Source organism: Spinacia oleracea, chromosome 3, assembly GCF_020520425.1.
Source record: "Spinacia oleracea cultivar Varoflay chromosome 3, BTI_SOV_V1, whole genome shotgun sequence".
Taxonomy (NCBI): domain Eukaryota; kingdom Viridiplantae; phylum Streptophyta; class Magnoliopsida; order Caryophyllales; family Amaranthaceae; genus Spinacia; species Spinacia oleracea.
The window spans coordinates 94,463,339-94,478,945 of record NC_079489.1 but is presented as its reverse complement, the minus strand read 5'-3'; the positions used below and the strand labels follow the sequence as shown (position 1 = coordinate 94,478,945).

At 38.7% G+C, this 15,607-nt stretch overlaps 3 protein-coding genes across 3 annotated transcripts; all 3 read left to right on the top strand.

The window, feature by feature from the left end:
- The first annotated feature begins 1,403 nt into the window (after positions 1-1,403).
- LOC110777621 (endonuclease 2) lies at positions 1,404-8,380 on the top strand. Its single transcript, XM_021982211.2, has 9 exons — positions 1,404-1,579; positions 3,579-3,753; positions 3,841-3,957; positions 6,294-6,349; positions 6,494-6,577; positions 6,772-6,864; positions 6,957-7,024; positions 7,915-7,988; positions 8,103-8,380. Exons 1-9 carry the CDS (start codon positions 1,472-1,474, stop codon positions 8,195-8,197), a joined length of 870 nt encoding a protein of 289 aa, XP_021837903.1. The 5' UTR covers positions 1,404-1,471; the 3' UTR covers positions 8,198-8,380.
- A 1,682-nt stretch (positions 8,381-10,062) lies between these two features.
- LOC110777623 (uncharacterized) lies at positions 10,063-11,094 on the top strand. Its single transcript, XM_021982212.2, has one exon. The coding sequence runs from the start codon at positions 10,063-10,065 to the stop codon at positions 11,092-11,094; it is 1,032 nt and encodes a 343-aa protein (XP_021837904.2).
- Positions 11,095-13,070: 1,976 nt separating this feature from the next.
- On the top strand, positions 13,071-15,041 carry LOC130469886 (uncharacterized). The gene has a single exon (XM_056839403.1). The coding sequence runs from the start codon at positions 13,071-13,073 to the stop codon at positions 15,039-15,041; it is 1,971 nt and encodes a 656-aa protein (XP_056695381.1).
- Positions 15,042-15,607: the final 566 nt, after the last annotated feature.

The following is a 15,607-nucleotide window of genomic DNA, read 5'->3' as shown; positions in this document are numbered from 1 at the left end:
GCCACCGGATGTAAGGGTCATTTGTCGTCGCATTAGGTCTAATGCGACGGATTTTGATGCCTAATGCAACGTTTTTAGGCGTTGCATCTGATAAGAAATGTAGTAGTGTATTTTCTGGATTTTTTGTCCCTCGTACTCCTTCTTTTATGCTTCTTTCTTTATAGAAGCAGTATGCATGGGAAATTTTGGAGTGTGCAAGCATGGGGACTTGTAAGCCTGCCGCTACTCCTGTGGACACTAACTCAAACTTAGTGCAGATTCCGATCCTTCAGTAACATATCTACTCTTAACCGCAGTTTAGCAGGTGCTTTTTAGTACCTCACCTTCACTCGCTCTGATATTTCTTATGCGGTACAATAGGTTTCCCTCTTTATAAGTGATCCACAAAGGTCTCACTTCAATGCATTAAAGTGCATCATGCGTTACATTCAGAGTACCATTGATCATGGGTTACATTTATATCCTACCACCACTACGTACTTGATTACTTATACTAATGCAGATTGGGGAGTGTGTCCAGGCACTCGTTGCTCAACTTTAGGATATTGTTGTTTTTTATGGGACAATCTCATTTCCTTGTATTCTAACCGTCAGCCTACACTGTCCAGATCAAGTGCGGAGGCGGAATACCGCGGCGTCGCTAATGTCGTTGATGAAGCATGTTGGCCTTGTAATCTACTTCTAGAATTACATTTCCCACTACGACATGCGTACGACCTTTTCCCGCTAAGACAGCGGGGGTGTGATAGAGATAGAATTTCTTAAAATATTTTATGTACAATAGACTTCTAGTCGCATTAGATTTTCTAATACAGACTAATGTTATAACCCACTATATATATATAAGATCAATGAAATCACTCTAATTCACGAAGTTTCACAAAATCTATCCCCTTTTTCAAACATTTGTAATTCCTTACCGCTCATTCTTACCTAAAATGTTAGGCACATATATCGAGAGCTAGAGAGGTAAGTGGTAATTATCCAACAAAATACTTCCTCCGTTTCAAACAAATTGTAACACTTTTAGTTTTTCCACTATTCATACAACAACTTTGACCATGTATTTTTGTTAATTTATTATAAGAAAATGTTATCAAATTAAACATCGTTGAATTGATTTTATTATATACTTTCGTAATATTAAATTATTCATAAAAAATTATAATTAGATATAATTATGGTCAAAGTTGAATTTTTACAAACGTATTAGTTAGTCAAAGCGTTAGGAATTTTTTCGAAACAGAGAAAGTATATGATTTGATACACAAATAAAAACAAAAGATATGCTACTGAATATAGCACAAAATGTCACACTTTTTTACGCAGAATCAAAGCATTCACACTTGGACTTTATTATGTGATATTTTTCTTCCTTTTTGGGACCTTTTCCCATTAATATATATATATAAGAATATTGCACAATTCATAGGAACATTGCATCATAAAATCATCTCTCATTCAAAAGAAAATGACAAGTGTGAAATTAAGCTTGGGTTTCCTCTTGCTTGCACTTTTCTTCTCAGATGTTCATTGCTGGGGCACTGATGGTCATACCGCTGTTTGCAGGATTGCTCAGGTTAATTTATTACTTTACCAGCAAATTTTTCACTATAATATTTTGTTTGGATCATTTCAAGTCAGTTTAAACTTTAACAATTCGGTGAATTCTAAATTGGTTTATGTTATGTCACGACCATAATTAGTGTGAAGCAACTAATGATATCTTTGTTTATTCGATAAGACTGATGGTATGTGTATTATAAAGGTTGTTAACTTGTTATTGTTGTTGTGTAGTTGTGATGTACGGAGTACTACTTGTATTATATATTAGATTAAATTCCGTGCACACATGAATATTTGAAAATTATTCCATCTTTAAAAAAAAAAAATTTAACTGAAATATTTACATTATTTAAAACTAATCCATAATCAATACTCCCCCCGTCCCAGAATACTTGCACTGCTTTCCTAATAAAATCGCCTCGAATTACTCGCACTATTTTTATAAATGGCAAAATTTTATTGATACTCCCTCTGTATTTATTCAAGAGATACACTTGGCCGAGCACGGGTATTAAGAAGAAAAATTGAATGAAATAAAATAATAAAGCAAGTAGGGTTAGGTAGATATTTTAATAAATAAACAAGTAGGGACCATGTCATTTTGGGGGTGGGAGGTGGGGTGAGTTTATAAAATTATTTGTTTAATAGGATGGTGGATCATAGGGTAAATTAAATGTATTATTTAATTAGATGGGGGGTTGATAAAAATGACAAGTATATCTCTTAAATAAATACGGCCGAAAAAGGCAAGTGTATCCTTAAATAAGTAAGGGGGGAGTATTATACTTACCCATGGACCCACTTATATCTCTACTCCTTAAAAACATTAAAAGTGAGTCATTTTCCACTATTCTTTTAAAAAGTTGACACAATTCTCACTATCTATATTAAAAAAATACTCACTATCAACTACTCCCTCCTTATTTATTTAAGGGATACACTTGCCTTTTCCGGCCGTATTTATTTAAGAGATACACTTGCCATTTTTAGTAACTTATCAACCCCACCATCTAATTAAATAATACATCTAATTTATTCTATGACCCACCATCCTATTAAACAAATAATTTCATAAACCCACCTCACATCCCACCCACCAAAATGACATGGTCCCCATTTGTTTAATTATTAAAATATCTATCCAACTCCACTTGCTTTATTATTTTATTTCATTCAATTTTTCTTCTTAATACCTGTGCCCGTCCAAGTGTATCTCTTAAATAAATACGGAGGGAGTACCATCCAATTAATATTAAGTCTATTACATTGCATTAAAATCTGTGCCGGTTAAATTGGTTTGAGTATTCCGGGACGGAGAGAGTAAATCTTAGGGCGTGTTCAACGGTAAATTTATAGGTAGCGGGTAGCGTTTTGACTTTTTCAAGACACTATTTGTAAATTTGTGAGTGTTTGGCAAGGTAGCGGTTTAGGTTGCGGTTAGCAATAGAGGTAGCGGTTGGATAGCTTTTGTTAACCGTTAAAATGTGTACCTTTTAAGGTAGTGGGTAGCGTTTGACAAATTTTACAATATCAACTGTTACTTTTAGCAAACTCTCATGTTAGTTACCCGCTACTTTGACAGCTAACCGTGACCCGCTACTATTCACTGCTACCCGCTACTCTAACCGCTAACCGCTATCCGTTGCCGCTAATTTTTACGAAGAGGGCCTTAAACACACTCATTTATTCATCTAATAATAAGCAATTTTTGTACTACTACGTATTATATATTTTGTATGTTTAATATGATAATTTGACCAAAATATTCGATATGTTTAATATGTTAATTTGACCAAAATATGGAGCATGATATATTTTCTATTATTGATATAAAAGATTTGACTAAAATGTTACCAAAACCGTCTAATACTATCATATTCTATAATTCTATTTTTTCTTTCCATACATAAATGGCTTATATACCAGAAAATAATACGCGTCATTTATGGTGTATGTTTTAATATAGTCCGTCTTTGACATTGTTAAATGGTTTTGGTTACAATTGAGGGCAGTCGCGGTTAAATGAAGGAGCAAATGAAGCAGTAATGAGGTTGTTACCAGATTACGCGGAAGGGGACTTGGGGAGTGTATGTTCATGGGCAGACCATGTCAAGTTCCATTATCAATGGTCTTCATCCCTCCATTACATTAACGTCCCTGATTCTCTATGCACTTTCCAATATAACAGTACGCCCTTCTTTATGCTTGTTTTTTTTACCCCTTATTCTTAATCATCAACGGTACTCAGCTTAAAAGGTCTAAAATTTTCAAAAGGGGATTGCAAGGATGAAGATGGCGTCAAGGACAATTGCGTTGCCGGGGCAATCAACAATTACACTACTCAGCTTCTTGCCCACAAGAATAACAATCTACTTACTCTATCTAATCAATGTAAGACTTACTTAACATTGTCTAAGATACCAAAATCAAGAGAAATGATGCATCTATTGCGGAACGGAAGAAGTATATCCTAAAAAAATTGATAAATCTTCAAATAATTCATACATTCATAATTGGCATAGGACCCTAAACTTTTGAAGACGGCCATGTAACCCATTGTCTTTCTCTCGTGTCATGCATGCCCGTCTTAGGCAACCTGTTTGCTGGCCCAGCCCGTACCCAATTCTAGGTAAAACTCGAAACCACTCTATGAATGAGATATGTTGTCGGGCGGCCTAGGCTTATTGATAAGGGGTATGGATTGTGGCCTGTGGGCTTGTTCTTTTGTTTTTACTCTTTTTCCTTTTTCACAAGTTTTGTTTTTGGCAACTCAGCTTTTCGTCAAGTTAGATTGTTGCTAATCCGACCGGGTTAAATTCGACATCCGAAAATAACCTGACTCTAATTTACCCGATAAAAGAAATTCACCCGAGATGAATAAAAAAATAAAAATTAACACCCGCTTTTACCCGAATCCTATTCAATTTACTCGTCATTTATGTAACTCAAGTTAACCGGATTGAACTATAAATTTTGTAAATCCAACTTAAATATAAAAAATTATTCTAAATTCTATTTTATTAAATAATTTGGAGATACAGTAATAGTATTTTTTAAAAATCTTTATTTTCCATGAAGTCATAGAATAATAAGTGACCTTATTTTTATCACACATTCGAGAGTCACTCGATTATTAGAACACAAGATTACAAACTAAACTTGATATAAACTTGAACCGCAAACCCAATCCGTAACTAATCCAAGATACGTCTTATCCGAACTCGACCTGAAAACCGAGACTCACCGATCCATATTCGGCCTGAATTCGAGAGTTAGTCGATCCAGACATGACCTGTATCCGAAGTAAATCGGTCAAATTGTCCCCGAATTCGACATACACCCGAACCAAACACAATCTGAACCAAATCAAATCGATACAAAATTGTTTTAAACCCAAACCAGTTCCAATGGAACCCGAGGTTGATCGGAACCAAGGTTGCTAGGTCCGAAACCGAGTTTAATCCGAAAAAATTTATAACCAGACCTCACTGAGGCTGAAGTTATCGGAATCTACCCGAATAGAAATATTGACCCGACATTAACCTATTTCGACGTGACCCGAACCGTTTATAACCGATTCGATAACCCGATTTGACAGCCCTAATTGCACTAGCCAATTTCATACTCCTTTTTTTAGTTGACATAATTTTTTTTATCAAGTTTCTCAATACAATATTTCAATCATTTTATATTTAATTATCAAAGAGTAAAAATTATAAATTCTTGATAATATAAATCTATACAATGAGACAATTATAACAAGACTACGTGATTATTTTTTTTGTTGAAATTGAGAGGTAGAGCCCCTGAATACAATAAAAGCAGAAGTTAATTAACAAGAGCAGCAGTAGAAAACAAAGAAACAAAAACAAAAAGAAAGTATAAATCACAATTGATAGTCAAAGTAAATTATATGAATAATGTCAAAAATCAAATTGTGTACTCAGTATTTAAAAAAGAATGCAGTGAGGAAGGTCATGTTCTTTTGGACTTAATTTCAGTTACATTCAGTTTAGTTCAGCTCAGGTTCATTCAATTGCATTCAATTCAGTTAAAAAGAACGACGTTATACTCATTTCAATCTTATTTTATTATTTTATTTATTATTATATTGTTAAAAATAACTATTATTATATTGCGTTGTTCATCTTTTATTATTATTGTTATTATTATTATTATTATTATTTTTTTTATTTTTTATTATTTATTATTATAAGTTATTAATTATTTATTACTTACTACATCCGTTCCTGAAATTTCTTTACACTATAGTTTATTCCATTTTTGGCATAGAATATTTATACTCTCATTTAGCCCATCACAACATACAACTTCCAATATTTTATCATGAGAGTCCACTATAACTTACCCACTCACAATACTTTAATATAATTACTTTTCATCCACTCACATTGTTGGATAATTTATAGCAACTTATTTTTTCACTTGTTAGTTGTTACCTCCACCATAGCATGGTCAACAAAGTTCCTTAATTATCGTGCAAACAGTAAGCGTAAATATCATTTAGGAACGGAAATAGTATTATTTATTATTATACGATATATTATTTATTTACTATTCATTCATCTCAATTCATCTCAATTCATTACTATTGAGCCAAAAAAAGAGTAGAAGAACAGGGCCGAAGTATTATATTATATTTATTATATTAATGACTCGACCTCAATACTAATGTGTTATATTTAAATACTTGTATATCACAACAGATAATGGCACGGAAGCACTTCTTTTCCTATCTCATTTCATGGGAGACATTCACCAGGTATGTACGTTCCTGTAATTAATTTAAGCCTATAACAACCCAAAATTATTATTTTTTAGAGAAAAACACATTTATTGAAACAAACAGTATTTCTACGACCTCATAATTACTAATCCTATTCATTTAATTATGTCGCCGGGTTAGCCATTGCATGTAAGTCATGCTTCCGACAAGGGAGGAAATACCATAGATGTGCACTGGTACACAAGAAAGACAAATCTTCATCATGTAAGTTTATTGTTTTACTTCATACTTCCTCGGTTATTTAATTGACATATTTTGACTTTTTAAGTACATTAGCTATTCATATGTTGTGGTTTGAATATTCTTTTGCGGTTTGTTCATTTTTGTCAATCTTAATACTTATGGTCTTGCACTTGAGACAAATTAAAAATTAAAAATTAATAATTGAATGAATCCAGGTTTGGGATGACAGCATTATGGAAACAGAAGAACAAAGCTTCTACCATTCAAATTTGGGTGACCTTATTCACGCCATTCAGCAGAATATTACGGTTTTGCCATTAGTCTTTACTAATTTTCTATCTTAATCTAACAATTAATTAACATACATTTTCTCTTACTAAATTTAAATATGCAAACATAGAAAGAATGGGCTGATCAAGTTCCAGAGTGGGAAAATTGCGCTCATGACGAACCAACATGTCCAAACATGTACGATCTACTAACCTACTTTTTGTTTCTTCTTTAACTTTTTATACGTCGTATATTAACTTGAAATACATGGAAAATTATAGTGTAATATTAATCGACGTCAACGTTTTTTAAAAACGCCCGTATTTAAAGTAGAAAAATACGGATTTGTCCTTTAATTGTTCAACCCCTCCAATAAAATAATAATTCATAATAATAATAATAATAATAATGATGATGATAAAAATTATAATAAAAATTATTATTATTGTTATTATTATTATTATTATTAGCTGGGGTGAATTTTTAAAGGGCAAAATCGTATTTTTCTGCACTATATGCGGGCGTTTTTAGAAAAATGGGGGCGTCGTTTAAAAACTCCCCAAATCGTATCATCCCCTAATATAGGAAAAATATAGATTACAGTTAGATTTCTAAACAATACTCCGTACATACGTACACATAATCCAAAACCTGTACGAAGTATATGACGGATTTATATAGAAGATAAAATTCTTACTACTACCTCTGTTTCATAAAGATCTTTACGGTTACTAAATAAAAAATGGGAAAGTTGATTGAATATATTAAAGTATGGGTAAAGTAAGAGAAATGTGTAAAAATATGGGTGGTTATAAGAAAAAAAAAAAAAAAAAAGTGAGTGAAATTTTTTTTAATGTTGTGGGGTAGGAGGGGTAAGAAAATTAATGATTTTTGATATCCAGAAATAGAATAAAGCGAAGTGTAAAGAACACTATAAATCAGACTAAAACGTAAAGGGTAAAGATCATTTTGAAACAGAGGTAATGTATAGTTATACTTTATAATCAAATAGTTAAGTTCACTTCTTATAATCAATCAGATAGTTACAATTTATTATATATATAAAAGTGGAATATTTTGTTCCATAGATATGCATCAGAAAGCATAGAGGCAGCTTGCAGTTGGGCATACAAAGATGCAGATGAAGGTTCAACACTAGAAGGTGAGTAACTCATAATTGTTCTAACAATTAACAATACCTATATGGAACTATGGAAGTTATGTCCATCTAGCTACTACCTAATTAATTGACATCAAATCTATTCAATTATTGCAGATGATTACTTCATTTCTCGTTTACCAATAGTTAATCTACGATTAGCACAAGCGGGAGTACGACTTGCTGCCACACTCAATCGTCTGTTTTTCTAACAAACTTGCCGTTGTTTGCAACATTGTCACAAAATTAGAAGGCTGCAAATCAAACAATTATACTTAGATTTTGTGATTCTGGCACCCGCATTGTTGTTCTTGTTTAGACATTACACAAATGCTTATTTAATTGATGGTGTGGCGTGTTCACACTTGACAATATGAAGAAAGCATCATTGCAAAGTTTTGTCTCCTGCGATAAAATGCCAACCCTTGTACTATGGAGCTTGACTGATCTAGTTTTATCCTCAATTTAATAGAACAACTCCAGCACAATATTTTACCATAACGTGCTGGTATAAAATAGCAGCATACTTAAAATAACATCAATACATAACCAGAAATCAAAGATGTCCTTCAAACTTGTTGCCTTACAACAAGAACAGGACACTTTGCATTATTAATGCAATAGTTGCTAACACTTCCAAGAAAAGCCCTGCAAGAAAGATGTACTGTATATTAGTATATAAGAGGCCAAAAACTGAAAAAAGAAAAGTTATGTGTAATCTCAACCAAACAGACCCTCAGTACACTATTAGTGTACCACCAGGTATCAAAATAATACTTATTTTTTCCCATTAAACTCAGAGCAAGCGCAATAATTGTCATATATGCGCTTACTCTAAGGGGGCTAGTTGTACGGGGTGTCCTACCGGCACCACCTGGTACCGGCAGAACTCCCCGTATGTAAACTCAACCTGCAGGTAATCTGGTCATCTTAGGTAAATATCCTCAACCGGCATTATTTGCCAGACCCCATACCGGCATTATCATGAAGACAACCAACCAAGGGTCACTATCAACAGGTCGCTATCTAACCACAAGGGACCTACCAGATCGTAACCTTGGATTGGTCTATATAAGGAGCACCTCATTTATTGCTATGAGGTACACAAACACTTAAACACACTTCTTTCTTACTCTCTAATCATCTCCTAATCATCTCTTAATCATCTCTTAATCTCTCAGTAATCTTACTTAAGCATCGGAGGGGGGATCCTCGAACCACCCCCGAGGCTAGTTAATCCATTCTGTTGTGCAGATATCAACCGGCAATCTCGACAGGAGTCCAGTATCCCACAGTCAGCTGTTCTCATTCCACACTCGGAACAATTGGCGCTAGAAGGAGAGGACCTTATCCCTTGAAACGGTAGAACAGTCAACATGGATTTCTCACAGAAAGACGGTAAAAAATCAAAGAAAAGTCAAGAAAAGGCAACAACCCTGCAACCGGCGACAATCTCCAAGTTCCAACCCTCACTTCTAAACCCCGCCCATCCGTCATAAGCACAATCAGTTATAAGCCCAGCAACAAAAAACACCTCGATACCGGCACAAAGGGAATTTACAGTGGAGGACGATGATGAGTTAGAAATAGAAAGCCCTGCCAGAGAGCAACCGAAAACTCCGCTGGAGCAGACGCTGCAGGAGCGTCTGTCTCCTCTATCGGAAGTATTCACGGGAGAGCAATTGAAAACACTGTCAGCGGTGATGGCCGCTTTGTCAGAGCTACCAGCCTCGCCGCAGCTAGGGTCAGTCGACAGTCTAAGAAAGACCAGGTCGGCAGTTCCCCAGTTACCTGTTAGGGATCTCCTAATCGCCCTGAATCAAGAAAACACCCCAGAAAAAGAAAGCGCTCGGATCTGGCGGAAACAGAATGGCCTGAAACAGAGCAAGTCCCCATCGCGGAATATGAACGAAGAGCGCCGGTTCTACAGATAGCTAGACGGCAGACAATCCAGCCAAAGGATTCTCCTCTGTGCCGAGAGATCCTAGAAGAAAGGATGGAAAGGATAAAAATCCCGACAGGGAGATACGATGGGACGACGGATCCGGAGGATCACTGCACCACATTCGAACAGCACATGATGCTGTACACTGATTCTGATGCCATGTGGTGCAAAGTATTCCCATCTACACTCCTAGGAGTTGCAGCGAGCTGGTATAAGGGCATAGAGGCACACTCCATATACAGTTTCCGACAGCTGCAGGCGTCGTTTTTGTCACGATTTGTGAGCAAACAGAAGAGAAAAAAATCATCGGGAGAGTTGATGTCGTTCGCTCAAAGAGATAGAGAGCCGTTAAGGGATTATCTCACCCGCTTTAACAACGAGTCAATCACTATTCCCAATTTGCAGCAGGAGGTTGCTGTTCTGGCTCTTATGAGGGGAATGCAAGAGTGCGAATTCAAGAAATATCTCAGCCGGAAGTCATACACCAATCTGGGTGACGTCCTGCACAAGGCCAACGAGTACATCAGGGGGGATGAAATGATGAAGATCTCCAATGTGGTAGTGGAAACCGGCGGAAATGTCGGGTACAATCCAGGCTATAACCCACAGACGGGAAAAGGAGGAAATAATTTTCATCAGAGCAATAATCAGCAAGGGGCAGGCCAGAGAAACCAGAATAACAGAAATGCCAATCCACAAGGGCAGAGAAGCCGGCAAGACAGAAGGGAGTCCAGAGGACTCTTTGATAACTACACTCCGCTGAACACACCGCGGACGGCAATTTATAACATAAACAACAAGATGGACGGCTGGAGAAGGCCGCCACCAATGCAGAGTAGGGAAAGGAATGTCAAGAAATTCTGTGACTTCCATAATGAGCACGGCCACCTAACAGAGGACTGCAGAGACCTCAAAGATAACATTGAGGATATGGTCAGAAAGGGGTATTTCTCGCAGTATAGGGCGAGGCAAGGAAATGGTAACAACAACTCGGTGGGGGGAAACCCTACCAATTCATACCGGCCACAACAGCAAAATCAACAACAATACCCTAGAATCGAGCAGTCATATCAGCCGCCTAGAATCGAGCAAAAACAGCCGGAAACCAGTGCCAGTAATTTCTGGCGGCCCAGTCCACGGAGGGACAATAAGCGGCGCCAGTAGAAGCTTGGAGGAACACAGGCACATGGTAAACTTTCATAACACAAGAGTGTGGCCTAACCCACCCAGCATACCAGTGATGACATTCTCGGAGTCGGATTGCAGAGGCATCATTTTTCCGCATGATGACCCACTAGTTCTTACAATTGATATAGCAAATGCCGATGTGAACAGAGTACTGGTAGACGGCGGCAGCTCACATCATCTTCTGGGAAGCCTTCAAACAACTGCACATACCAGAGGACGAGCTTCAAAGGGTGAACTACCCAGTAATCGGTTTCTCAGGATCTACAGTGTACCCAGAGGGTAGTATAAGGCTGCCGGTGAAAATCGGAGAAGGATCTGAAATGCGAGATCTCATGGTGGATTTCCTAATCATTAAAGTACCAGCGGCCTACAATGTGATCATCGGTCGCCCATTCATACATGACGTGCAGGCGGTAGTCTCCACCTATCACTTGACAATGATATATATGTCGAACCTGGAAAGGCCGGCAAAGATAAGGGGAAGTCAGTTGGCAGCAAGGTCCTGTTACTTGACTGCTTTGAGAACACCGGGAAGGATGGTCCCAGAAGTGAATTTGACTACTGAGCCGGCAAGGCAAGAGGTACACTTGACTACTAAGCCGGCAAGACAGGAACAACTGTCAAAAAGGAAGAGCTGCACAAAAAGGGGTCGAACCGACCTGAACATGGAACACTTTGATGAGAGGCCGGTATCAGCACCAAGACCAATGCCAGATGGTCTGACAGAAAATATCGAGCTGGAGGTTGGAAACATGGATAGAACAGTCGTGATCGGTACAGAAATGGGGAGTGACATGAAGGTTAACCTCATAAGCTTGCTGAGAGAGCACGCGGACATCTTCGCATTCTCGGCGGATGAGATGCCTGGTATCGATCCAGAGATAATGGTTCACCGATTAAACGCCGACAGAAATGTTAGGCCTGTACGGCAGAAAAAACGTAATTTCTCCACGGAAAAAATGACAGCAATATAAGAAGAGGTGGATAAACTGCTGGCGGCAGGTTTCATTGAGCCATGTGACTACCCTGAATGGTTGGCAAACGTAGTAATGGTAAAAAAGTCAAGTGGGTCATGGAGAATGTGCGTAGATTTCACCAACCTTAATAGAGCATGTCCGAAAGATTTCTACCCACTACTACGGATTGATAGGCTGGTAGACTCCACTAGCGGCCATGCGATGCTTAGTTTCCTAGATGCTTTCTCAGGGTATCATCAGGTCAGCCTGCATAAATCAGACAGGAAGAAGGCGGCCTTTATCACGGATGCAGGAGTTTTCTGTTATAAGGCGATGCCATTCGGGTTGAAGAATGCAGGGGCAACGTATCAAAGGCTGGTCGACAAGGTGTTTGCCGACCAAAAAGGCAGAAACGTGGAGGTCTATGTAGACGACTCTATCGTAAAAAGCCGGAAGGAGGAGGATCATGTTAGCGACCTCCGAGAAACTTTCGAAACTTTGAGGAAATACAGGATGAAATTGAACCCAAAAAAGTGCGTCTTCGGAGTAAGGTCGGGAAAATTCCTGGGTTTCTTGGTCAGCGAGCGTGGCATAGACGCTAACCCCGAAAAAGTAGAAGCAATCATCAGTCTGCCGCAACCCAAAAGCGTAAAAGACATACAGCGGCTGACAGGAAAAATGGCCGCCTTAAACAGATTCGTGAGCAAGTCGGCAGATAAGCAAATGCCCTTCTTCACAACCTTGAGGCAAAACAAGAAGTTCAAATGGGGGCCGGCAGAGGAAGAGGCTTTTGAAGCTCTAAAAAGTCACTTAAAGAACCTGCCAACAATAGCAAGGGCAAAAGAGGGCGGCAAATTACAATTGTACATATCGGCGTAGCCAAAAACAGTTGCAGCAGTACTGGTAGCCGAAACAGAAAACAAAGGGCAGCAGCCGGTATATTTTGTGAGCCATGTGCTAAACGGCCCAGAAACAAGGTACACGTTGGTGGAAAAAATGGCATATGCAGTCCTCATCGCGACTAGAAAGTTAAGACCATACTTTGATGCGCATACAATCGAAGTGCTAACAAACTTTCCTCTCGAAAAGGCCATCAGCAAGCTAGATACATCAGGCCGGTTGCTAAAATGGGCAATAGAGTTGTCCGAGTTTGACTTGGAATTCCGGCCAAGAACTGCAATCAAAGCCCAGGCATTGGCGGACTTCATAGTTGAAGCGTCATACCAAGAAGATGAAGTACAAGCTGAAGTATGGGATGTGTCAGTGGATGGTTCAGCTGCACAGACAGACAGTGGGGCAGGAATAATCATGAAATCGCCAACAGGAGACATTTTTGAGTATGCTATAAAGTTTACGTTCAACGCGTCAAACAACGAGGCAGAATACGAGGCAGCAATTGCCGGCATCCAAATGTGCCTCGCAGCAGATGCCAAAAGAGTAATACTGACAACAGACTCCCAGCTGGTAGCAAGTCAATTCAGCGGAGAATATGAGGCCAAAGAACCTTCAATGGTCAAATACCTGGAGAAGTTGAGGTCGGTGTCGGCTCAACTAGAGAAATACAGCATTAATCTGGTACCCCGAGCAGAAAACACACTGGCAGACGCACTATCAAAGTTAGCAAGTTCAAATGTCGCCGACTTGAAAAGAACAGTCATGATGGAAGTCATGAATAAGCGAAGTACGGAGTCGGAGGTAATACGGGTCATGGCCATCACAACTACCTCAGAATGGTACGATAATATCCAAACATACATACAGACTGGAGCTCTACCAGCAGATTTGGCAGAAGCCAAAAAGACAAGAAGGGACTCGGTTTGGTACATCATCCTGTGGGGACGGTTGTACAAAAAGTCATTTAGCCTGCCATTCTTAAGGTGCCTGACAGCATTCGAGTCAGCAAGGCTGATCGAAGAGATGCACGAAGGAACATGTGGGAACCATGCCGGTGGAAAACCCCTTGCCATCATCTGTCAAAGGGAAGGTTATTACTGGCCAACAATGTTAGAAGATTGTCGAGCTTATGTAAAAAAGTGCGAGAAATGTCAAAAGTTTTCAGTTGTGATAAACTTGCCGGCCAATGATTTGATGCCCATTCTGAACCCAATCCCATTCGCACAATGGGGAATGGATATTGTTGGACCATTCCCAATGGCGACTGGAGGGCGCAAGTTCTTAATAGTAGCAGTGGACTACTTCACCAAGTGGATAGAAGCAGAGCCGGTAGCAAAAATAACGGCAAACCAGGTGAAAAAGTTCATATGGAAAAATATAATAACAAGATTCGGGCTGCCGCATGCAATAGTTTTTGATCATGGATCACAGTTTGATTGTGCACCCATACAATGCTTCCTGGGTTTATACAGAGTAAAGTTAGCTCACTCGTCAGTATGTCACCCACAGAGCAATGGGCAAGCAGAGGCGGCGAATAAGCAAATCCTGGCTGCACTGAAAAAGAAGCTAGAAGACTGTAAAGGCAAGTGGGCAGATCTTATGCCAGAAATTCTGTGGTGCAACAGAACTGCTATCAAGGAGGCTACCGGCGAGAGTCCATTTAAATTGAGCTTCGGGTCTGAGGCTGTGATACCGGCAGAAATGGCTCTGCCAACCATGCGAATCCAGCATTACGATGAGGAGAGAAACGATCAGCTGCTGCGACATCAGTTGGATTTCATGCCAGAAATCCGCATGAAAGCAGAAGTAAGCTCGGCAGCATACAAAAGCAGAATGAGCAGAGCATACAACAAGAAAGTTAAGCACCGCCCTCTAGGAGCAGGAGACCTAGTACTGCGGAGAACGGCGGCAACAGGAAAAGGAAATGCTCAAGGAAAGCTGACAGCCAATTGGGAAGGACCATACCAGATATGGGAGGAAATAGTTCCTGGATCATACCGGTTAATGCAAATGGATGGTACCGCGCTCAAAAACTCCTGGAACGCCAGTACTCTGAGAAAGTACTATGTTTGAAAAACTATAATGATTGTGTATGAGCAGACTGATTGCAATAGCAGTCTGCATTTTGCTGTTATGTATAATTAGGGCGGTCCTCAAATACGGCCAGTCAATAAATGAAGGAAGAAAAAAGCAAAAAACAAACGCGGCACAAATCAACACGAAAAGGTAATGTATGGATGTGATCAGTAACAGTAAAGAAAATAAATGCCGTTTGGGCACTTTACTGTGAAGCGTAGCAGTCCATAATAAAGTTGTTGTGATTAGTAGCTTTGGAGAAAATAAATGCCGTTAAAGGGCACTCCATTGTGAAGCGTAGCATTCAGTGAATTATATGGATGTGATCAGTAACAGTAAAGAAAATAAATGCCGTTTGGGCACTTTACTGTGAAGCGTAGCAGTCCATAATAGGATGATGGGATTAGTAACTTTGGAGAAAATAATTGCCGGTAAAGGGCACTCCATTGTGAAGCGTAGCATTCAGCGAATTATGTGGATGTGATTAGTAGCCGTAAAGAAAATAAATGCCGTATGGACACTTTTACTGTGAAGCGTAGCAGTCCATAATAAATTGTTGTAAT